At 42.2% G+C, this 24515-nt stretch overlaps 1 protein-coding gene and 1 long non-coding RNA gene across 3 annotated transcripts in view; one reads left to right on the forward strand and one right to left on the reverse strand.

The window, feature by feature from the left end:
- Positions 1–20526, forward strand: ZBTB34 (zinc finger and BTB domain containing 34). Of its 2 annotated transcripts, none has more exons than XM_083597015.1 (2): positions 1–286; positions 10856–12407. In XM_083597015.1, the coding sequence occupies exon 2, from the start codon at positions 10878–10880 to the stop codon at positions 12354–12356; it is 1479 nt and encodes a 492-aa protein (XP_083453141.1). In that variant the 5' UTR covers positions 1–286; positions 10856–10877; the 3' UTR covers positions 12357–12407. The 2 variants fall into 2 exon arrangements, with proteins under 2 accessions (XP_083453141.1, XP_083453140.1); XM_083597014.1 differs by lacking the exon at positions 1–286 and adding an exon at positions 837–960 and having other exon boundaries at positions 10856–20526.
- The window catches only part of LOC310754794, a 19402-nt gene continuing 13101 nt past the window's right edge, over positions 18215–24515 (reverse strand). The window contains exon 4 of the long non-coding RNA XR_014544024.1: positions 18215–24366. This is a non-coding gene — a long non-coding RNA (uncharacterized lncRNA). The remainder of the gene's footprint in view (positions 24367–24515) is intronic.

Consider the following 24515-nt stretch of genomic DNA (forward strand, 5'->3'; position numbering starts at 1 on the left):
AGCGGGCGTGGCCGTCGCGAGGGTGGGCGTGGCCGCGCAGGTCCGCCCCCGGCCCCACATGCCTCCTTGTCTGCCTCCCAACCGCTCCTCCCATTGCCTGTGGCGCTCCGGTAGCGGAAGTGCCTCTCCTTGAGAGTGGAGGATTCGCTTCCGGGCGCTGCTGGCCGAGGGAACTGAGGGGGGAGCAGCGTCGGCGGCGTCGGCCGGGGGGAAGGTGGCACTCGGGCCAGGACCGAGCTCCCTCCGGCGGACCCGCCATGTGAGGAGACTCCCGACGCCCCCTCAGGTGAGAAATGTGGGGGAGGGGATGGGTGCTGGGGTTTACGGTTCTTCCAGCTCCCATATTGGGCACGCCGAAGGCATCAAAGGACGGTGTTCGCAGCAGCACCACCCCTCCGCCCCCGTTAGGCTGTGGGGCTGCGAAGGTGTAAGACTCCTGTATAGCTGCTTCCCTGTTGGATGCAAAAAGATGTGGGGATTAATGGATGGTGATTTATTTCATTATTTCATTAATTAATTTTTTATACCGCTCTTCACCTGAGGATCACAGGGCGGTTTAAAATATAAAAACAAAAATGCATAACAAATTAACAATCAAAAACAATGACGGCCCTTTTGTAGGGGTTGATTGAATCCAGGTTAGTTCTTTTGGGCGTGGGGCTTTGTTCGTTACTCTTGCAAACATATCCTGCTTTTCTTCTTTGTGTTTTAGCCTTAAACTGCCTAAAAATGAAAATCTATTGTAATTCGATGCACACACATTTCTGCACAGGCAACGTGCTTGGTTTTTCTCCCTCCTATGTACAACAACAGCCCCCTGAAGCAGACTAACTTGAGTGTGTGGGGTGTGTGTATGTGACCCCAAGGTACCCAGTAATCTTCATGACTGACTGCTAGTTTATACATGGGTGTACTTGGCATCAGATCTGACACTGAACCCCAGCACCACATTGACCATGGGTAGGCAAACTAAGGCCCAGGGGCCGGATGCGACCCAATCGCCTTCTCAATCCGGCCCCCAGACGGTCTGGGAATCAGCATGTTTTTACATGAGTAGAATGTGTCCTTTTATTTAAAATGCATCTGTGGGTTCTTTGTGGGGCCTGCCTGGTGTTTTTACATGAGTAGAACGTGTGCTTTTATTTAAAATGCATCTCTGGGTTATTTGTGGGGCATAGGAATTCGTTCATATTTTTTTCCAAAATATAGTCTGGCCCCCAACAAGGTCTGAGGGACAGTGGACCAGTCCCCTGCTGAAAAAGTTTGCTGACCCCTGACATTGACTCTGCAGGTTGGGCACTGGTTGTCTGTTGAGTATTTTGAGTTTCCTTCAAGAAGAAGCAACAGTGTGCTATAAGTGATAGATGAAACGGTAGTTGTAGGGAGCCTTTGGCACTCTGGTTGCTGTGGAACTACAACTCCTCCAAGCCCTAGCTAGGATTGCTAGTGGCCATGGGATGCTGGGAGTTGTAGTTCTAGAGGGCCAAAGGTTCGCCACACCTGATTTATGAAGTACCATCAGTGTTCATATGGATCCTTATATAAAAGTGTAGTTTCCTCTCCCAAGAGGAGTGGTGCCAAGGTAGCAAGGGACATATGTGAGCTGATACAGTTATGCATTAATATATTTTGTTCCAGTTTAGTCTGGGGAATTGTGATTTAGTTGAAAGATTCATGGAAGAGTGGGCTTTGGGAAGGAGTCTGAAGAAATAGGGGAAGGTGGCATCATATAGGTGATCTGGATAGTGCTTGCCTGTCTGCAGTCTTTGCCACCTGGCCTGGAGGCTGTTTCTGCTCCACATTACTCCAAATTATTTATAACTTGAGTGGTAGTGACTGACCCAAGGTGAGCTTCATGGCCAAGAGGGGATTTGAACCCTTGTTTCTCAGGTACAATACTGACAACTGCACTACACTTGTATCATGGCTCCTCAGTAGCACAGGAAAGGTGCATGTGGCTCCCCTCCTTAGATGCGGTCCAGTGCAGGTGATGGAAATCCCAGGCAGGTGTAAGTCCCTCCCAGGTTACCTAATTGGTTTCACCTCCCACTTTTTCTACAGATTCTTCCTCAATACCAGTTTCTCTGAGCGTTTTTCAACTGAATCAGACAGCTGGTGGAAAGTGGCACACAAATCATTGGGGGGAAAAGTTCCTTCTCCCCACACCTATTTGAGTACAGTATCTATGACCTGGTATTTGAAAACAATTAGTGCTGAATCTTTACTAATTAAAATCTGCCTCAGAATGTGAATACCATCATTTGATGGAGAGGAATAGATTCTGTATGCCCTATAATTCTGTTATGTTTGAGTAGAGGTGAATTGTGAAGTGTAGTAATGATTATCTCATCAACAAGTTCTCTGGGCATCATTCTCTAGGTGTTGCACTGGGTTAATAACTTTAAAAGTGACCATATTAACTCCTCTCTACCCCTAGAACATAATCAACATTCCAAATTAGCTGTGCCTTTGTGTATAAGTACCTGTGCCTAAGGTGTGGTTCGTTGTTCTTGAGTTTCCAAGCCTGTGGCTGAACTGTACATTTGCAACTACTAAACTGAACTCTTCTGTTAGTAGAGCTTCCTCCCCAATAAGACTGGAGGTGGGGCAGGGTTTTTGGTTTTTTTTGCAAACACATGGTAAATGTAAATCCCTGGACAGGCCCAGCCCAAGAAATGAGCAAATGAGTTTGAAAGGCAGCTGGCAGCAATGCAATTGTGCTCTCGTTGTCACTGACCTCACATGTGCCTACCAATATCTCTCTTGTGCTAAATCCACACCTGCATCATGTTCTACCTTTCTGCAAAAACATTTAGCTTTTCATTTTGTGTACTTGGTACAATTTTGGTCTGGGAAGTGGGAGTGGGGGATGTTGGGTTAAAAACCAAAACCCTGTTATAAATAACACATCTTTGTATTTACTTCTGTTGGTTATTTTCACAAAGTGTCCCAAGATTGCATTCCTTGTTTATAGTAAGCTAGCATATATGGTTTATAGCAGTGGTGTCCAGATTTGATGACGTGGAGGGCCGACCAAGGTTTGAAGTTGTTGAGCTTTTTTTAGGATGGAAGATTTACCCCAGGAAATGAACTGCCACGTGAGCAATGGACTTCGGACATGCCTAGTGTTACTTTTAACTATATATTTATAGTCCATAAATTATATATTTAACTGGCCAACCTGCACAAACCTATTGGTGATATGTGGCATACTGATAACATGTAAAAATGTGGGGTGAGGACATTTTTTCAATTTTCCAATGCATCACTGTATGTGGTTCTCTGGAGGTGAATCTTCCTTGCAAGGCATGACAAAGCAAGTGACTGTTTGTGAGTTTGATTTATCATCTCTATGTGCTGACCTCATTGGGCCTCTCCGGTTTATAGACTTTTTTTTTTTAGAAGTCCTGTTTATTGATTTGTAAAATGTGAACATAGTTAAATAAAACGAGAGTCCGTACGTTCAAGGCTGCTTTATCTTCTCTGTATATTTATTTGCTCTTATTGCTCACTGCAAGACCAAAATGCACAGCTCGGAGGCCCCCTTCTGCTCCGAAACCACATGACTTTTTGTGGAGGTATGATAAACATACCTAACCAAAGTATGCTGCGTAAGAAAGTACAGTGAGAGGCTGCCTTTTTCTAAATCCAATGGTTCATGTAGAAGCAACTACACCAACACAGGATAAACAGGAGGCAAGTAGAAAAGGTGCCATCAAAGCACCTTAAACAACAATTTCACATGCAATGGCATAGTTGAGGAGCAGAGCAGGCACTTTCCCTTAACCACGGAGCTGGACATCTTTCTGAGTGAGGTTCTCAGTACATGTGACTGCACAGAGGAATAACTATAGAGAGAGACTGATTTATCAATGACCCCTTTTTGAGATGGATGGTTTTTTGCCTTTGTGTGTGCCTGGCTTATTGCGTGGCTTACAAGGATGGCTATCTGCATAGTGGAGAGGAAGGACTTGTGCCACTCTTCCACCATGCAGTTCAGAAGCTGTTGCTTGCAAAAAAAATTTTTTTTAATGCAAACCTCTAATATGTATGTTCTTGGGAGATAAAGACTGCTGCTACTTTAAAGTTAGAAACATTTAGCTTTGCACTTGGGTTTCTATAAATGCTTTGTATTTAGAAGATTCCAGAATCAACCTCTACCTTCACAGGTAGTCTGGGTAGCAGGGCTGGGGAAAACTTCTGCCTGAATCTTGGAGGAGTTACTCTATCTGTAGTAAATAGTATGGATTAACGGTTAATGGCTTTTTTCTGCATAAGGTAGCACTATATAGTCAACCAGTCCAGGAACAAGAAATGAAAATATAGTTTTCACACTTCCTTCTTTACCCAAAGAAACTGGCTCTTTCTGCTTGTAATTAGGCAGCCCTCATCTTAGGTCAGTCTTTCCCAACCTGGTAGCTTCTAGACATTTTGGACTAAAGCTTCCATCAGCCCCAGCCAGCATGGTCAGTGGTTAGGAGTGATGGAAGTTTTAGTCCAGCAGCATATGGAGGGGGCACCAGGTTGTGGAAGTTTGCTTTAAGTATGATTAATTATGATAAATCTAAAGTTTTAGTTTTTACTCAGAGATGATGCAAACATTGCTGGCAAATCAGTGGACAACCAATCGAACAGGTTAAATTTTACAAATATCTGAGAATAGCATTTCAAGCTACCAGCTCTTAGAAAACACAAGTGTTGTATGCGACTGTAGATACACAACAGAGCTATAATTCACTCATCTCTTTCTTTTATGTCAAGGTAGGCCAGCATGCCCCCTTATCAATTCAAGTGTTCAGTTTTAAGATATTACCACAAATGCTGTATGGAGCACAAGTATGAACGTTTAACCGGATTGAAGCTTTATAATCTGTCTAAACAAAATTTTTGGAAAGTATTCTTGGCCTTTCAAGATGTGTGTTCAATGTACTTTTATGATTGGAGGCTGGACAAATTTCTATTGAATCTCAGGTCTTGATATATAAGCTAAAATTTTGGTTAAAACTGCTGTTCATGCCTAAAGACTCCTGCAGCCATTCGGAAGCCCCGTTGGATGTTCGGCTTCCAAAAATAGTTCACAAACCAGAACAGTCACTTCTAGGTTTGCAGCATTCAGGAGCCCAAACATTTGAGAACTAAGCTGTTCGAAAACCAAGGTATGAGTTTATAGGTGAAGAGTGTCTCTTGGCTGCTCAAAAACTAGTGTTGAATATTTAGAATCAAGGCAAAGTTTCTGTTATGTCATAACAGAAGCCCTTTCATTTGGCATTGCTCAGAGTTGGAATGCTGTATCCAGCATTTCTTCCTCCTCAATCTACAGTGAAATTGCTGTGGATAAATTTTTGATTAATTGGTTCTGTTTAAGAAAATATTGGAAAGCTATTTGTACAATTTTTCTACATTAGCCTTATTCCCCAGTGTCATTTTCTGTCAAAGATGTTTGTTGGTACTTTTTTTAAAATAATAGGTTAAGTTGGGGCCCCTAGAAGGTAGGAGAGGGTGATATATCAATATAGCATCCGAAACCAGTTTAATGATATTGGTTGCATAATATTTGACCTGGCAATATATCGCAAATTGTGAAATGTGTGCGCTAAGCAAAAATCACAATACGGAAAAAACTGGAGTGAGACAATACATCTACATAGCTCCATCCTTATTTCAGACATTGTGATATATCAGTATATTGTGATGTTTAACTGGTGATATATTGCAGTGTTGAAAATCATATATCGCCCAGCCCTAGAAGGTAGGGTATGGACCATCAAATTATCTCTTTCTTGATGGGATCCTTGCAAAAAAAAGGGGGGGGGGGGTAAACTGGGTGTGCATCAGTCCAGTTGAGCAAGTTTTGCTCCCAGGCAAGGTGGAGCTCATGAGTTCTGGCAGAATTGATCTGGGATGAGATCCTAAGTATGCGCTCATGTGCTGTGTATCTTAAGATAATTTGGTGGATGGCCTTGGATATGCTGTGTCTCAAGTACTTGCTGTTCATACAAAGAGTATACATGCAACTCTGACATTTAGTACAGAATTGTGATCACTTTGATGGGTAGGTTTCTAGTTCTCTTGATGGTGAGGATTTGTGCAGAAACTGGCTTTGAGTTGGTCATAATTAAGTATAACAGAGTGTGGGGCAGACAGATCTGATGTTCAGGGCACAGTTCATGGAGAACTTCTGTGGCAAAAGCATTACTGAAATGAAAGGAAGCTGTACAACAGCACACTGCACTACTTGATTTATTTTTAATACTGTACATATTTATGGTACTTTGTAAATGTGTCAAGGTCCATGTAATAGAGTTCTTGTTCCTTGCATGGATATATACCTGTCCCATATAGCTGTCACTTCTGTAAATTAACTCATCAAGAAAAGAACAGATTCCCACCCCCCACAAAAAGGTTGCATATTGATTTTATTCATACAGAATGAGCAAACTTGCATAACTTATTCTAACTGCACAATTTGCATTTTCAAGGCCCAAATCGGGATTTGGTTCTTTTATAGCCATTTCAGCATAACAGTTCAGCAATTTTGCTATTACAGTAAATGCAAATATATATTTAATTCATCTGTTGTGAAACTATTGTTATACATTTGGGATCATGTACAGTGGTACCTCTGGATACGAACTTAATTTGTTCCGGGAGTCCGTTCTTACCCCCGAAACATTTGCATCCAGAGGCGTGCTGTTCTGCGCAGGTGCTGGTGGCGGAAAACTTTCCTCTACTTCCGGGTTTGCCGCATGTGTAGCCCAAAGCATTCCCAAAGGGGGCGGTTCGTATCCAGACGTACCACTGTACATGCCTTTAATTCCTAAGCAACCAGATGGCTCTGACAATGCACAGCTTTGAGACATCATTAATATGCAAGATGATGCATATGCATTCATCATATAAATCTATTTGAATTGGCTTTTAGAGCTCTCTCTGAGTGTTGTGGAATATATATGATTAGTTTTTGTGTGCAGTGTAGACCATATACAGAACTGTGCTTTTTTATATATATAAAAAAGAAGTAAATAATAATGTTTTCTCTGTTTGGAAAAAAACTAAATCACAAGAAGGAAGGAATTGTATTGGGGAAAGGAGAATTGTGCTGCTTTGTTCTTTCCCGAGAAGGCCTCATTTGGGTGGAAATAATTGAATTTTCCCATTTAATAAAAACTGAATATTGAAATCTACTTCTTAACAGTAAAGTTGGCTTGACTATATTGTCTGTGCAGCTCAGATACTGAACTGTGGAGGGAAAGACTTCTGAAGTTTGGTCAAATTGAAAAGATGGCAGCATTTTACTTCATCTGTCCTCTATTTGCCATTTTCTGTAGATTTTAAATTATTTCAAAATAAAAAAGGCTTTTGTGTCTTCCGATATCTGAGAACAGATGAAGTAGGAAACATTAATGTGATTAATTTGGTAGAAAAGATAACTCTAATGCTTAATACTGTATACTTCTGATTTTTTTGTATTGAAACTTGACTGTTAATACAGCAACTTATATTAGATAATTCCTTTTATATCTCCTTTATTTTAAAAGACGTTTCCGAGCACAATTCAAAGTGTTGGTGCTGACCTTTAAAGCCCTAAACGGCCTCGGTCCAGTATACCTGAAGGAGCGTCTCCACCCCCATCATTCTGCCCGGACGCTGAGGTCCAGCGCCGAGGGCCTTCTGGCGGTTCCCTCATTGCGAGAAGCAAAGCTACAGGGAACCAGGCAGAGGGCCTTCTCGGTAGTGGCGCCCGCCCTGTGGAACGCCCTTCCAGCAGATGTCAAAGTGATAAACAACTACCTGACATTCAGAAGACATCTTAAGGCAGCCCTGTTCAGGGAAGTTTTTAACGTGTGATATTTTACTGTATTTTTGGTTTTTATGGAAGCCGCCCAGAGTGGCTGGGGAGGCCCAGCCAGATGGGCGGGGTATAAATAATAAATTATTATTATTATTATTATTATTATTATTATTATTATTATTTATCTCATTGTTATATTTCTCTACTACCTCTCATTCAAGGTGATCACAGTAGCATATGTGGCCTTCCTATATAAACTCCCATCCAGGTACCAGCCTAACCCAAAAATGGAATTATATCAGGTGCTTGCAGATAATATTCTGTGCTGGCTGTAATATACCAACAACTAATGACCAGCAAAGCCAAATGCAGTCCACCAGCTAAATATAACATCCCATCATAATCTCCATAAAACACCTGTTTTTGCATGCTTGAGATAGCCATAATATAGAGACTATCCAGCATCTGCCAAACAATAATATGGACCTGGTGGGCTATGCCTGGTTGTGTAAGTTGCAAGTCAGTGCCCTCTGCTTTTGGTACAGGTGTCGTCATCACTCACTCCAGTACCAAACTCTGGTGATCCCATGCCTGTTGGTTTGGAAGCAAAATGGAGCCTGAAATATTTTCACCTAGGAGGAAAGGCTGCAGCTTTGGGGACTTTTTAGTTTAGAAAAAATATGAGTAAGAGGTGAAATGATAGAAGTTTATAAAACTATTAATGGCACAGAAAAAGTGGATAGAAAAGTTTTTTCTCCCTCATAACACTAGAACTTTTGGATAAGCAGTGAAGCTGAATGTTAGAAGATTCAAGACAGATAAAAGAAAGCAATTCATGTAGCTCCTAGGTAGACTGTGGAACTTGCTCCCATAGGAGGCAGTGATGACCACCAGCATGGATAGCTTTAAAAGAGAATTGGACATGTTCATGGAGGAAAGGGTTATCAATGGCTACTCCGCCTCCACAATTGGAGGCAGAAATGCTTCTGAATACCAGGTGCTGGAAACCACAGGAAGGGAGAACACTCTTGTGTTTGCGTCCTGCTTGCAGGTTTCCCACAGGTGTCTAGTCCCATGAGAACAGGAAGCTGGACTACATGGGCCATTGGTCTGATGCAGCAGGCTCTTCTTATGTTCTTATTGAGTCATAAATAAAAAGAGAGGTGTATTTAAAAAGAGAAGGGGGTGCAAGGGCTTATGTTCAATGACTTACAGACCTGTGAAATATTGGGAAGGGGAGAACACAAGAGCTAAGAGCATGCATAGACAAACTAAGATCCAGGGGCCAGATCCGGCCAATCACCTTCTAAATCCAGGCCGTGGACAGTCCGGGAATCAGTGTGTTTTTACATGAGTAGAACGTGTAATTTTATTTAAGATGCATCTCTGGGTTATTTGTGGGGCCTGCCTGGTGTTTTTACATGAGTAGAATGTGTGCTTTTATTTAAAATGCATCTCTGGGTTATTTGTGGGGCATAGGGATTCGTTCATTCCCCCAGCCCCCCAAAAATATAGTCCGGCCCCCCACAAGGTCTGAGGGACAGTGGACCAACCCATGGCTGAAAAAGTTTGCTGACCCCTGGCTAAGGGGGTATGACTGGCCTGCTTGAATTGCTAACAATGTATAGTGTATAGTGTACTAGAAGATCATTTATGGTTAGGGATGTGTGCTGTGAGGTTAAAAAACATCTATTTGTTCTTTGAGCTGGTTTCCAGAACACCACTTCTTTTCCATTTGTTATACAGCAATAAGGTGCTTGGGATCAAGGCTGGCAGCCAGCACAGTGTGTAGAAAAGGTTTCAGGGTGGTAGGAAATAAAGGCTTCCTCTCCCTACCCCTCCCACATGAGACCTGAACAGTTTTACATGGCTCCACACTTGTTTCTACAAAGCATTAGGGCAAATGACCATTTAACAGTTCAATAAATTAACTAGAAAATCTTTACCATAACCATAAGGAAAAGAATGTTTTTATGGCTGCTAATGTGCATTAACGAGGGACGCGGGTGGGGCTGTGGGTTAAACCACAGAGCCTAGGACTTGCCGATCAGAAGGTCGGCTGTTCGAATCCCCGTGATGGGGTGAGCTCCCATTGCTCGGTCCCTGCACCTGCCAACCCAGCAGTTCGAAAGCACGTCAAAGTGCAAGTAGATAAATAGGTACCGCTCCAGCGGGAAGGTAAACGGCGTTTCCGTGCGCTGCTCTGGTTCGCCAGAAGCGGCTTAGTCATGCTGGCCACATGACCCGGAAGCTGTACGCCGGCTCCCTCGGCCAATAAAGCGAGATGAGCGCCGCAACCCCAGAGTCGGTCACGACTGGACCTAATGGTCAGGGGTCCCTTTACCTTTACCTTTAATGTGCATTAATAGTTTGCAATAAAGCAAATAACTTTAGTTTGGCAAAAGTTGTTGTTTTTCTTTCACCTAGCAGCTTTTGAAAGGAAAACACTTGCGATAGGCTATCTCTAAACCACAAAAGGAAGGAACCTCAGTGTATTGCAAGATCATCTGTAACCCATGGCATCTGTAATGTTGCATGACATACAAGTTTGCTTCAGCAATACTTGGGATCAACAGTGCTGCTTAAAGCATTTGTTCAGATTGTGTTTCCTTTCCTTGCCTGTCCAGCTCTGCACTCAGTGTACTCTTTCAAGGCTTGATTCCCAATCAACTAGGAGGTGAGAGTCCTTAAGATTTCTGATACGAACAAGTGTTAGTAGCTTTGGGTCACTGAAACTGCTAATTGCAAAATTATGCAGAGAAAATGTTCCCTAGCAAACGACCTACTCACAAACTTGTCAGTTTAGTACTACTACATGTAACACTACACAAGTCACATCCCACGTTACTTTGGATTTAACATTTCAGATGTATGTAAAAGGGAAAGTCTTATTGTTGCATGTAAAAACTATTGTTTGCTACTGCTTGTATTTTCGGTCTCAACAATGTATAGATTGTATGCAGTGTAAGTTACTGTGCGTGTCAATGGACTGCTTTCAATCTTTAAAGCACCAGGCATTTTTAAGTTCTGGTTTATAAGTACTTCTTTTTGTGGCTTTTGCAGGTTACACCATACACCAGAAGACATGGACAGCAGCAGTTTAATCCAGTTTGACGTTCCGGAGTACAGCAGCACCGTACTGAGCCAATTGAATGAGCTCCGCCTGCAGGGAAAGCTTTGTGATATCATTGTGCATATTCAGGGTCAGCCGTTTAGAGCTCACAAAGCTGTCCTAGCTGCCAGTTCTCCATATTTTCGTGACCATTCTGCATTAAGTACCATGAGCGGCCTCTCAATATCAGTTATTAAAAATCCCAGTGTCTTTGAACAGTTGCTTTCTTTTTGTTACACTGGAAGGATGTCTTTGCAACTGAAGGATGTTGTTAGCTTTCTAACTGCAGCTAGTTTTCTGCAGATGCAGTGTGTCATTGATAAGTGCACACAGATACTTGAAAGTATCCATTCAAAGATCAGTGTCGGTGAAGTTGACTCTGTCACTGTTGGTGCTGAAGATGCTCCGGAAAACCACAACGGTGTTAAAGATGACGGTTATTTTGCCAATCCAGTGGAAATCTCTCCTCCCTATTGCTCTCAGGTGCGGCAGTCTACTTCAGGCAGTGATTTAAGAATGGAAACAACTTCCAACAAATCTTTCCGTAACCGTCTACAAGAAGAAGGGCACTCAGACCGTGGTAGTAGTGGGAGCATTTCAGAATATGAGATTCAGATTGAAGGTGATAATGACCAAGGGGACTTGGTAGTCAGAGAGAGCCAGGCTGCTGAGGTGAAAGTTAAAATGGAAAAATCTGACCGGCCAAGTTGCTCAGATAGCTCTTCTCTTGGTGATGATGGATACCACACTGAAATGGTGGACGGCGAGCAAGTAGTGGCTGTTAACATTGGCTCCTACAGTTCTGTATTGCACAATGCCTACACTCTATATTCCCATGGCTCATCCCAATCTGCTAATGCACCTGACACCTTTGGAAGCCTAAGAAACTCAAGCTCTTCAAGATCCATGCTAGGTTCTCTTAGAGGCCGCGGCCGTCAAAAACGGATCTCTACTAGCTACTTGCATAGTGATGTTTCAGCACAAGGAGCTGATGGAGAATCTGCAGCGAATCACCCAGGTTATGAAAACAGTCCACGGGAAAGGAATTCAAGAGGTCACTGGTATGCATACAGTGAAAGATTAATCTGTATATACTGTGGGAAGTCTTTCAACCAGAAAGGGAGTCTTGATAGGCACATGAGGCTGCACATGGGAATAACCCCCTTTGTGTGCAAATATTGTGGGAAGAAGTACACGCGCAAGGACCAACTTGAGTACCATATCCGTGGCCACACAGATGACAAACCTTTCCGCTGTGAGGTCTGTGGAAAATGTTTCCCTTTCCAGGGAACTTTAAACCAGCACCTGCGAAAGAATCATCCTGGTGTAGCAGAAGTAAGAAGCAGGGTTGAGTCTCCAGAAAGAACAGAAGCCTATCAAGAACAGAGAGATGATGATGCTTCAGCCTCTGAAACGCTGGATTATAGCATGGATATACAGACATCTGATTAAAATTTACTGCGTCCCTCAGTGCAACTCAAACAAAGCACATTGATCAACGCATTTCCTTCTCGTTTCTTTGATAAGTTTTGTAACAGGTATAACAGCATTGTCATTTTCCTGATTTTGCAAGTCTTCTGATCCCTGTTCCTGGACAGAAGGCTACTGACTTTTTTCTTTTCTTTTCTTTTCTTTTTTGGAAGGAAGTAGGGTTAGCTTTACTCCTAAAAATGTTTATAAAGAGCATAATATTTTGCAAACAATACATGAAGAAGGAGGGAGGCTGGGGCTTCAACAGTGAAAGATAATAAAAACAAGCAGATACGGCCGAATGGTATAGCCTCTCCTTTTGTGCTTTGTGCAGCCTAATCCTATGTAGGTATACTTGGATGCAAGCCCTACTGAATTCAATAGGACTTGCTTCCAGTAGTGTGCTAGGAGGGCAGCCTTAACAAACATGTTACGTAGGAGCATAAGGTATACCTCCCAGAGTCCCATCTATGTGTCATACTAAGTTGTGGGTTTGGGTGGGTGTTTATTTGTTGTTGTTTGAATAACTATTTTGATAGCTTTGAATTTTATATAATATATATTATTATATATAAATATATATACGATGTTCACTTTTTCTCTTTTGGTTGGGGTGAATGTAGAAGTATCTTAAATGGAAAGGAAAAAAACCTCTCTATAAAAGGCTTTCAACTTTTAATCTTCTCTTTAGGGTTTTTTCCTGCTTTTTCATGAAGCTTTGCTTCCCCCCCCCCCCCATGTTCATATATTGTGTCCAAAAGTGAGCAATGCTTTGAATTAACTTTGCTCAATAAGCATGCATATAAACCAAATGCCATAATTGTATTAACTTTACAATGGGGATTGTTTGGGTTTTTTGTCTAGAATATAAACTAGACAACCTGTGGTGCTGCCCCTTTTTTATATAGAAATGTGTTGTTATACTAGCCAACCCAAAAGTAGCATTGTGGTTTTAAATGTTTTTACTATCCTCAGAATCTACCTTCATTTCGTACTGTAGAAAGCATACCAGGTAAATCAGTCTTACTTTAATCACTCTGATTATATATAGTTGGTTTAAAGAAGGCTAAGCAGGATGTTGCAGTCATTTCTGCAATATTTCTGTACAGTGTTCTAGTGAATCACTTCCACAGAGCTGTTTTCAGGTGCGCCATAACTTCCGATTTACTATTTTCAAGTGAAATTAAAGCACTTGTATTTTTACTTTTTGTAACAATGCCATGCGGGATTTATGAGCAATATATCTTATTGTATTAGAGAAGTTCTTTTGGCTTCTCCATAATTTCAACAGCTGCTCAGTATTTTATTTTTCATAAAGAGCCAATGACAAACACATTTACACATCCTTTTAGAAATTATTATTTTTTCTCCTTCAGACGTTTGGTATCTTTCTAAAGTGGTGCTAACTTTTTTCTATTACATCCATAATAGATATAAAAAAATGTGAAACCTTACTATAGTGGAATCACAGATTTTTCCAGTTATTTATCTGCCTGAAAACACCTCACAAAAGTGTGAGCTGGCAAATAATTGCTGTATGAAAACTCTTATCAAGTAAATAGAATACAGATGTTTGTGAATAATATTTTTAGTACGTATATACTTGGATATATTTATGCTTGGCAGAATGAGAAACTTCTTGGTAGATATATTCATCAGGATAGAAAGCTGTTAGTGACAGAAGCTGCATGACAAGAGAGACCCCTCCCCCCCGCCCTCCACCTACCTGTCTCCTCTCCTGGTTCTGCTTCAGTTTCTGCCTTATATTCCCTAAGCTAGTGCTGCTGTAGCTTTAAGGTTTCCTGGCAGAGCAGTACAGAGGCATTAAAATTATGCTGGAACAAGCCTGGGCAGTGAGGCACAGTGAGATGCTTACTTGGCTGGTAGCCATCAAAAAGGATCCTTCTGCAGGTACTGTATATGGAATTATTGGAACCCGTTTTCTCTTTATTAGAGTTTTAAATCTTCACCCACTTGTAGGAGCATTCTGTTCCCTCTTAAAACAAATTGGATGTTTGCTTCTTTCCCCACTGAGTGAAATAGGGAGCGCTGCACAAAAATTTGTTGACACCTCTCCCAGATAGGATATTCAGAATGTGTGGATTTCTTGCTGCCTTCAAGATTTTGTGTGTTTGTAATTTAATGTGTTGACTTTTGAATCTGAGCCTCTGTTCTTAATCCTTGTATGATTCCCTAAATTTCTCACAACTGTGAATTTTAATCATATAAAAGTGTATGGGTTTTCTTAATAGGAAGTCATAATCCTTCAAAATTCTCATTCTTCAGGAGCTACTTCTATTTTTCACTTATATTCTATGATTTAAAACACTGAGAAAATAGTTGTGGTTATACTATGGGTGGCTGATAGATACAGTGTTTGGAGCTTTTGAAGATCTGTACAAAGTGTTCCATAAAAAGTACTTTAGCTGGAGAGCAAGTGATTTATACAATTTGTAACCAGCACCCCATATCAGCTTTCATTTTACAAATCACTTAAGAAGAATGAAGCTTGGATGCTTGCAGTGGTTTTGAGGGCTTACAGCTTTGTTTGAGATTTTAAAAGAATAGATTTCTGCAGTATTTTTAGAATGGACTTTTCTTTACTGTTTATCAAAGCCAGTAATAAGGATTAATGTTAACAGTAAATCAGGTTTGTTCTCTAGACGCAGTTTTAGTTAGACAAAATGATCCTTCTTTTCCTACTATAGCTGCCTAAGAGATTCTTTCCCAGGGAAACACTAACTTCCCTCCTTTTCCCTTTCTACTATTAGTATAAACAAGGGCTGGAGCCCCAGAAAAGCCAATTTCAGTGCACATTCCATATGTGCACACAGGCCTTTCCTGCTTTCTGACTTCCTACTACAGCCCCCACCCCCATCCACTTCTGAGGATCAGGAGGCTAGAGCGGTGTAAAATGAAATGGGAGGGATGCAGCTGGGCAGGTAGAATGGAATTGGTGACAGACCCATCCCAAGCATGCAGAGAAATGCTTTTCACAGGCCTCTGGATTTCCAGCCTGCTTCAGGGAGGGTACATGTCTGTTCATTCATTCTTATAACACATTAAGATACAAATCAATTTTATTCTACCTTTTGATATGCTTGCATTTGAGACCATCAAACAAAAGTCTGGACATGCAGAGTTAAAAATGTAACCTTTTACAGTGAACCTGTGCTGTGGTGCCTTTTAAGCCACTTGGGTTTACGCCATAGTAGTATTAGTCAAGGAAAGAGGGGAAAGGCAGTTAACTTTGTATTTCCCTGACTTTTGTCTCTGTGTCAATCTTAAAAGTTGTTTTAAATATAGTTTTTGAATCTGTAAACATGGTTGAACTGGTTTGAGTTTACCAAAGAGTGACTTAACATAATTTTGGATATTTTTGATTGTACAGCTTTCAGGTTCAAATGTTGTGGTGGAACTGTTAAAAGCCTAGGAGTTATCAATCTCCTGACTTTCGAGATATTTTTGAGTTCCATATACTCATTCATGTTGATGGCCAAATTCACATAATGCTAAATCATGGTTTAGTGCTGTGCGCATGAGCCGCAGCAAGTCCAAACAAAGCCTTGGGCACCTATACTTCTCCCTCTGATTTCCATGCAGCTGAAAAGACTTATGCAGCATTTAGCTTCACTTTCACAGAATCACTGGTGGTGATTTAAAATAAGCTCTGGTCAGTTTCTAAAGAAGGCAACTTCAAACCATAGAAAGTAGGGACTGCACTGCCCATTTTGCACAAAGCTCTAAGCCACTGTTCAGTGTAGCATAGGAACAAGGCCGGTATGTTTTTCCTCTTCCTGCTGCCTATCGGGGTTCAAAATTATCAAGCCATAATATAGTACTGTAAAGATCAAGAGCTTCACTGGACATGTAGGCAGCTCTAGAGATCTGGAGTAGTTAACTTGCGTATCTTCCATTTGTTTCCCTGAATTTGAAATGTGCCTAAAGGCCAGTTCACAGAAGACACAAGCCACCTTGAACACCCATTTGGTGAAAAGGTGGGATATAAATCTAGCACACAAATACAGTGGTACCTCGGGTTGAGAACTTAATTCATTCCAGAGGTCCGTTCTTAACCTGAAACTGTTCTTAACCTGACGCACCACTTTAGCTAATGGGGCCTTCTGCTGCCACCGCGCCGCCGGCGCACAATTTCTGTTCTCATCCTGAAGCAAAGTTCTTAACCCGAGGTACTATTTCTGGGTTAGCAGAGTCTGTAACCTGAAGCGTCTGTAACCCGAGGTACCACTGTAAATGGTGTTCTCATACACTCTGTAGGTGCATTTGTGTAAACAATGCAATATTCATACAAGGCAATTATAGGAGGTGCAGAACTGCAGACATGTGCAGTTTTCTATTTTAGTGGTAGTCCCATGTCCCATTTTCACCCCACCCCACATGCAGCATCTATCCTAAGTTGGTGCATCATCACATTATGCATTCCCCTCCACATCATCAATGGGTGAAGATACAGCACAACATTACACACTGTGTGTACACATTTCTGAAGGAATTTGACATAGGAATACTGTTTTAGCATTCTACCCACACTCAGCAGTACCTCCGGAGATTGTAGCAGCTGGCAAAATGCTGTTTGATTGGAGGAGCTGCTGGCTTCCTGTAGCCTCCCAGTTCCCTGTCTCAGTTGTATACATTAATGCACAGTGTCTGTAAAATGGCTGGGGATTGCCTGTGTGTAGGGCAGAAAGTTTTGTGTTGAAGCAGCTTTTGTCTTCCTTGGATTTTGCCCTAGATGTGCTGCAACACACAAGAGACTAGCAGACAAAGCTTCAAGTCAGGCAGCAGCATCTAAATCGTGCCTTGTCACATTATGGTTCCATGGTAATGGGGTGCCATCTTTTTATCCTTGAAATTCATATCTTATGTCCACCAGGATGAAAAGCATGCAGTGAATTATTTTAGGTGAATTCTGAAAATACTGTGCAGTACTGATTGCTGTACAGTTTTGATTAGTGTGCAACTGTTAGTGTATTTCATTTAAAAAGAACACAAAAGCCAAGAAAACCAGTAAGATTAAATATTGGGTTGAAAATATGTGAAATCATGCAGGCTGGTTCATAATTGAGTCTCTCAAACTACCTTTTTAGCTACATAGACAATGTGAAGAATAATAAAAACAGTGACAGTGTCATTTTTTTCTCCTCTAGATGTTTTAACCTATTTACAAACTGTGAAAAACAAAAATAAATTTTATACTTTTTGCTAATATTTGTGGTTTTAAGCAGCTGTTATTTTTTTCTTAACTGGTTTATCTTCCATATAATTTCTATTGAAGTTGTAAATAAGACTCAGAAAATAGCTTTGTAAATACGTGAGTTTTTGTTTTTTTTAAAGCAACGCAGCGCCTCACAGTTGGTTCTGTATTCAAGTGTGAATGCTTTTAATGGCAGAAAGGATACTGTCTTTCACTGTTGGCAGAATTTACTGTTTAAGTTGAAATCAGGGATGCTCATCTTAAGGGGAGACATGTGGAATTTCAGTAGCCTCTAGCCAGCCTTTTATTTATGCTTTGCAGCATAATAAGTTACCAGATTTGTCCATGTCTTGCTTATTTAGAGTTGTTGCAGACCTGACCTCTTTTTAGCCACAGTTCAGAGGTCAGGAGCAAAATCTCACCACACCACCTTGATCCTGGGCAAGAGCAATGTTTGAATTGATGTTAATTATGAATAAGACTATAACCAGGTTTCCATCTGGTTCTTAACCTGGCTAGTTCAGCATGGTTAAAGCTAGTCAAGGCTCTTAATCATAGTTAAGTGGGAGGGGATAATGTGCACTCCTCTCAAGAGCAAAATCCAGCAGTCCACACATACACACAATTTCTTTTAACCATGGATAAATGTTCTTTTTACATATGCATCACCCCACAATGGCACAGACACCATGCATGTAGGAAAGAGCCAATTACCTACATGCAGGGTTGAGATTAAAGTGCACATAAACCACCTCTGGGATTGAGCACTCCTAGCCTAAATTGGATTATTTACAAGTCTCTTTTAAGGTTCCCAGAATAACTAAATATATTCTGAAAGTCTTTCATTTATTTCTGGTCAGAATTAAGTTGTTTTGATGTAACTGTTATGGGTTAACATAAGATTAGCACGAATTTTTAAACAAGGGCTGGGAGAAGAGGGTGTGACAGAGCTTTATCTTGACTGAAATCTATCTTATTTGAAATGTATGTTTTTAGTTTACTGTGACTTCTGTTTTATTTTTGTCATCTGAAAGGGTTTCATGTTGAAGCCACTGAAAAGGGACTCAAATATGCAACACCTAATCTATTTTCTAAGGGAATTTTACCCTTGAATGGTGCTTTTAGACTGGTCAGGGTTATTTATTAAATTTTTATATATTTTAAAGTATTTGGGAATTGTGTAAATCCTTTATATATATAATATATAGTATATATATATATATGAATGAGTCTATTTAGTTCCATGAATTGTAAGCAACAGTAATACTCAGCAACTGAACCCAAAGTTCAGTGAAGTCATTCAGAATGTTCAGAGTTTGGCAGTCATGCATCTCTTTTTTCAGTTAAATACCCTTAAAGGACTTAAAACTATACAGCCTGTTGCGCTCTCAGACATCCTTAAAATGGTGCATTAAATCAGTTATGCAAGCTTACATAATAAATGCTAAATGGAAATTGGGTCTGAGAGAGTTGTTCTGTGTCCCTACTTGGAGATATGGAGCAAAGTGTCAGTAACATGGCTGTGGTTATAACCTTTATAAATATCTGCTTTTAAGACACAGGACACAGCTGTCCTACTGTCAGCATGCTGCAGTGGTTTTCAAAATTTTCAAAGGTTTACTCAGAGTAGATCCATTGGAATGAATGGGCCCCAGTTAACCCAAATGACTAACACTGAATACAACCCTGTGCTCTGGAGAACCCTTGCATTCCCTAGAAGTTTGGGGCTCTTCCGTGGGAAAATGCTTGCCATTCCTAATACTGCAGCCAGCAGGGGAGTACTGCTTGCACGCTACGCTGAACTTTTTCATGCAGGACATAAGGCCCAACATGCAGCTTAGAGAGCACTTAGTTTGAACATGAGAATACATCCCAGAAGAGCTTTGCAGCCACCAAGCATGGTCCCCCCTCCCCCCCTTACCCTAGAAGCCTCAAATACACACAACAGAAGCAGGTACAAAACAGTGGCTCAGTGGAGTGGACAGATATTTAACATAAAGGTGTAGGGTGCCTCTGAACAAATACTAAGCCAGTGGTGAGGAACTGCTAGCCAGTGGGTCGAATTCAGCCCACAAGGCCAATTATCCACCTGATGTCATAAGCTAAGAAATTTAATTTTGGTACCAGAACTAAGCTCCAGTCCTTGCAAACCAAAATCCACTCCTGCTTCCTTCCCCTCACCAGTTTTGTTTCAGTAGCTGTGAGAGCTCTTTGGTGCTGTCAAAGAGCTAGGAATAAGAAACCCTTGCTGGTCTACTGCAAGCCACCCAGTAGGTTCTGATCTTCCTTCCATTGTTCCAGAACATGCCTCAGAATCCAGCAGTCCCCTAACAGATCAGTCCAATGCAGGAAATAATCCCTGAAGAGTCAAAAGAGTGAAAACCACTGGGCATACTGGGAGATTAGTCTTTGGACTTTGCTAAAGGCCTGTTTACACATCTTTCAATTTAGAGGAGAAACTCATGGCTGATTTGCATGATCTAGCTACACTTGTTTTATCAGAAAATTGTACTATTAAGTAAACATCTACCATTTATAGATTGATTTTGTTTTTCCTCATAAATATTTGAACACTTTGAATGACTAACCTCAATGTCAATACCTTGCAATATTAAACCGGTAACCTCACAAACTCCACACTTCATCACCATATGAAGTAAATGAAGCTAGCTAAAGCGGATGCTGTTAAAAGCAACTAACTTGCCATTAAGGATTATTTTATAGCATGAAATATTTTAGAATATTTATTCAAATGATTATTTTAATCTTGTACTCAGTTTTTTGTTTTGTTTCTAGATTTTGTGACATGAATATTTCAGTGCTGCTTTGTTTTGTTCTGATGGATTTCTTGTTTCTTGCTTGTAAATTGCCTTTTTTATGGTATAAATAAAGTCAATGGGAATTGCTGTTTATAAATTAAAATGCTTCTGAAGCACACATTCTGTCTTTGAATTCTGTTTTTTTAAAAAAAAAATTGGAAGACTATCAATGGGGTTTTATCTTCTCCTTGTGACTGGCTAAAATCATTATGAATCCAGACCAAATTTGGGTTTTCCTTGCCCAAATGATGTCACTACTGTCCAAAACTGCCTCCTTTTGTCCATATTTCCCTTGTAAAACAAACTTCATAACTCTATGAGGTAGGTCAGCATTAGAATTTTACAGATAATACTAATTACAGGTGCTTAATTACTCATGCATCAGCACATATTAGTGCTACACTTGGAACTTTTCCATTCTGTAATATTGTGCCATTTTTGTTCCAACACAGGTGGAGACTTGCCAGAACTTGTTAAAATGTGAAAAAAGACCTGATCTGTTTTGGGTTCTTTCTAGTGTAGCCTAGCAGTGTGCAGTATGAGGTTTAAGTGCACTAAATCACAGTCTTTGATTTTTCAGGAGACTAACCCCTACGTACATTTGTATCAATAAAGTCTTAATCACCCTGCCCCCCTTAAAGCCTGTGTATGTGGTGTTCCTTTGGGAAACCCCAGCTAGGGCAAACCCTTTACAGATCTCTCCAACATTGCTATTTTTGTGTAATGATCCTGTGTGTACCTTCACCTACTATGCTAGGGGAGGAGAACCTGTGGCCCTCCATATGCTGTTGAGCTTCAGCTCTCATCAGCACATATTAGTGTTACTCTTGGAACTTTACATTCCCAAATATTATGTTCTTTCTTTGTATAAATACAAACAAAATAAATCCTTCCTTACACACGTCTCCACAGACTGGCTTCTGAGAGGGGGACAAGCAACTTGCCTGGCCTGGGCCTCCAGGGCTTGTTGCTCATCTACTATTTTTTTTTCTTGTTTAGGCAAAGTAATGGATGCTTCCCCCTCACACTATAGGCAGCATTGGATTGTCCTCCATAGTGGCAGTAGCAGTATAATGAGAACTGCCACCCCAGAGACTTTAATTTTCAGCTCTTACGGTGGTGGCATTGGCTAGGGAGGATTCCTAAAGATAGTCAACGTACAGGATGCCCATTATCACCTTTGTTTCTGAATTTCTGTTTAAAAGCCCTAGCCTGTATTATTAAACAACATGATGAGATTCATAGAGCAGTCCATTACTCAGCTGAATATAAATTAGTTTTATTTTCAAATGATATACTCTTACTTATTATGAAACCTCATACTACTATTCCATCACTGATGCAAACAATAAATACTTTTGGTCAAATTTCTGGATAGTCTATTAATTTGGCAAAGTCAGAATTGGTACCTATAATAGGGTTGCCATATTCTAAAAGGCAAAAAAAGAGGACACATTTGCCACCTTCTAGGTCAGTATTGTCTACACTGACTGGCTGCAGCTGTCCAGGGTTTCAGACAGGAGCCCTTTCCCCACCCCACCTGGAGATGGGGGCCTGCATTCAGAGCAGATACTCTGCCACTGAGCTATGGCCCTAAAACAGAAGATGGGATGAGCAGGGAGAGTTTTAAAGAGATTGACAGACCCTGGATGAGGCTTTCACAGCAAGTCATTAGGCAGAGGCTGGGCAGTGTAGGGTAGGGGGTAGAACACTGTATTTGGAGGGAGGGGGGAGTAAGGGACGCAGCCGGTGGTGGAGGGGGATGGGGGAAGACCTCGGTGGGAGGAGGGAAAGCAGAGAAAAGGCAGAGAATGGAAGAGAGATCCCTCCAGAAGGAGAGAGGGAAGGGAAGGAAGAGGAGAGAGGAGTGCTGGGGGGGGGGCGTCCAGACAGGAGGCAGAAGGCAAAGGACTGAAAAAGCTACGCAATGGCGAGAGGCGGCGGGGGGGGGGGGAATGAAACAGCAGAGAAAAGGAGAGGGGGGGGAGCGAACAGAAATCGCCAGAGGAAAAACGTCAGGAAGCGCAGCAGAGATGTGGGTAAGTCAATAACTCCCAGTTAGAGGAAAGGAGGGTCTCCCTGAGCCAAAGACAGCCTTATTTTATGGAGGGCGCCCCCAAAAGGGGAGAGAAGGGTGGTTGTGCGGGGTGGGGAGGGATCATTGGCTGGAAGAAGAAAGCGTGAGAGGAGGGATGCTGAGGAGGCGCGCTGGGGAAAGGAGCAGGGGGAGCCAGAGAGAGAGAAAAAGGCTGCTATTGATTTTGTCCTGGGGGGCGTCGATCGGGTGCCGAGAGGTGGCTGCCTAACTCTCGGTCCCCCTCCCTCCTGATCTTTGCCTCCTTTCCCACACGAGGATTCACAATTTTCCCAGCACTCGCGCGCGCGCACCCCAACGGGTTTTGCAAATAACCACACGTTGCTGCAGCTGTCTTCTCCCCTCCATGCTGGAGCGTCTGCTCTCCGAGACTACCTACTTACCTGGCCACACAGTGCCTTCCCCCTCTTGCCAGCAGCCCCCTTACTCCCACCCCATCCCCACCCGACCAGACCAGACCTAACGACAGCGCCTCTCTAACCTCCATGGCAACCACCACCAGCCCCGTCGCGCGGGCTGTCACTCAAATCCATGGCGGAGCAAAGCTGGGAGGGAGCGAACTACCGGCTGCAGCACCTCCAAACCCGGTCCGCATCTTCACGCTCTCCCGCCCAAGCGCTTGAAACTGGCGCGAGAAAAGAGACCCAAGTGCTCCCCACAGTCGAGCAGCCAATCAGAGTCGCGGTGACGATATTCGCCCTCCTTATTCCGCTTTCAGGATCGAAGGGAAAGAGCAATGAGAATAGCAGAGCAGCACAGAGACTGCGGCGCCTTGCCGCTGGGTTCTAGCGCCCCGCCGCCGCCGCCACCTACAAGGCTTGACCCAGCAAAAAACCTGGACATTTTGGGAAATTATAAAAATCCCCCCCCCCCCCGAAAAAAATGTGGAACAATTTGCTGGTTGTGTCCGGGGGAAAAACCCGGACATAGGGCAAGCCTACAAGTAGCGGTGGGAAGCAGACACTCTAGTACATAGCTGTCAAGTGTCCCTTATTTGAAGGGACAGTCTCTTATTCCAGCGCCATGTCCCGCTGCTGTCCCTTATTGATGGATGTCCCTTAAATGTCCCTTAAATTTCAAAGGAAGCAGCTCCTCTCCCTCCCTGCCGGCCAGGGAGGAGGGAGGCTCCAACTGTGTTGCTTGGCTGTGTTGCTCACCCAATAAGAAGTCTAAGAACGACTGGGGGGTGGAGCTTGCATGCCTTGTGTGTGGCTAGTTAATGCAAGCTGAGAGGGTTTTTGAATGCTGGGCGCCATTTTGTTGCACGTGCTGCTGCAAACTTTGCAGTGCAAAGCCAGGCTGGGGAGCCATCTTAAGTTGAGGCTGCATAGGCCTTGTGGTGCATGTGATTCAGATTCTATTCAGTTGAACCTCTGGTTACAAAGTTGGTTGGACAGTGTTCTCGAAGCTACCAGCATGAGTTTGACTAGACTGCAGGAGGACAGGAAGACTGGAGTGCCTGGAACAGGTGAGGCTGCAGGTCCCTTATTTTGGCTGCTGGTCCCTTATTTTCAAGGCTCCTAGTCCCTTATTTTCAAAACTGTAAGTTGACAGCTATGCTCTAGTATCTTTCCATGGATCGATGCTTACTGGATCTAAAGACAAAAGAATAGTTTTCTTCACCGAAAGAGAAGAATGGTGCAGCCCACAGAGTCTCCGAAATCAGTGCCCTTTAGTGGTAAAGCATCTCTGTATCTTCCATAGCGACATAGTGATTCACCAATTGGATCCCAATTTCTTTGCCAATGTGCTGTCAAAGTTCTATCTTCAACAAGAAGTAATCTTGTCCACCTTCTGCCCAAAGACATCACACAATGGTCGCTGGTCTCTGAAGCTTTTGAGTTTGGGGGGAACCCCCTAACCCTAGAAATTAGAAAATGGTGGGATTTTGATTATTTTGGATATGAATGAAATTACATGCCTGCAGAACTGGGTCAGACGAGGAATCCCTGGACTGGCTTATGCAAACCAGCCTGGCCAAGCAGAGGTGTTAACATGACAAAAGGTGTGGA

This window comes from Podarcis filfolensis (genome assembly GCF_964270895.1).
Source record: "Podarcis filfolensis genome assembly, chromosome: Z".
Taxonomy (NCBI): Eukaryota; Metazoa; Chordata; class Lepidosauria; order Squamata; family Lacertidae; genus Podarcis; species Podarcis filfolensis.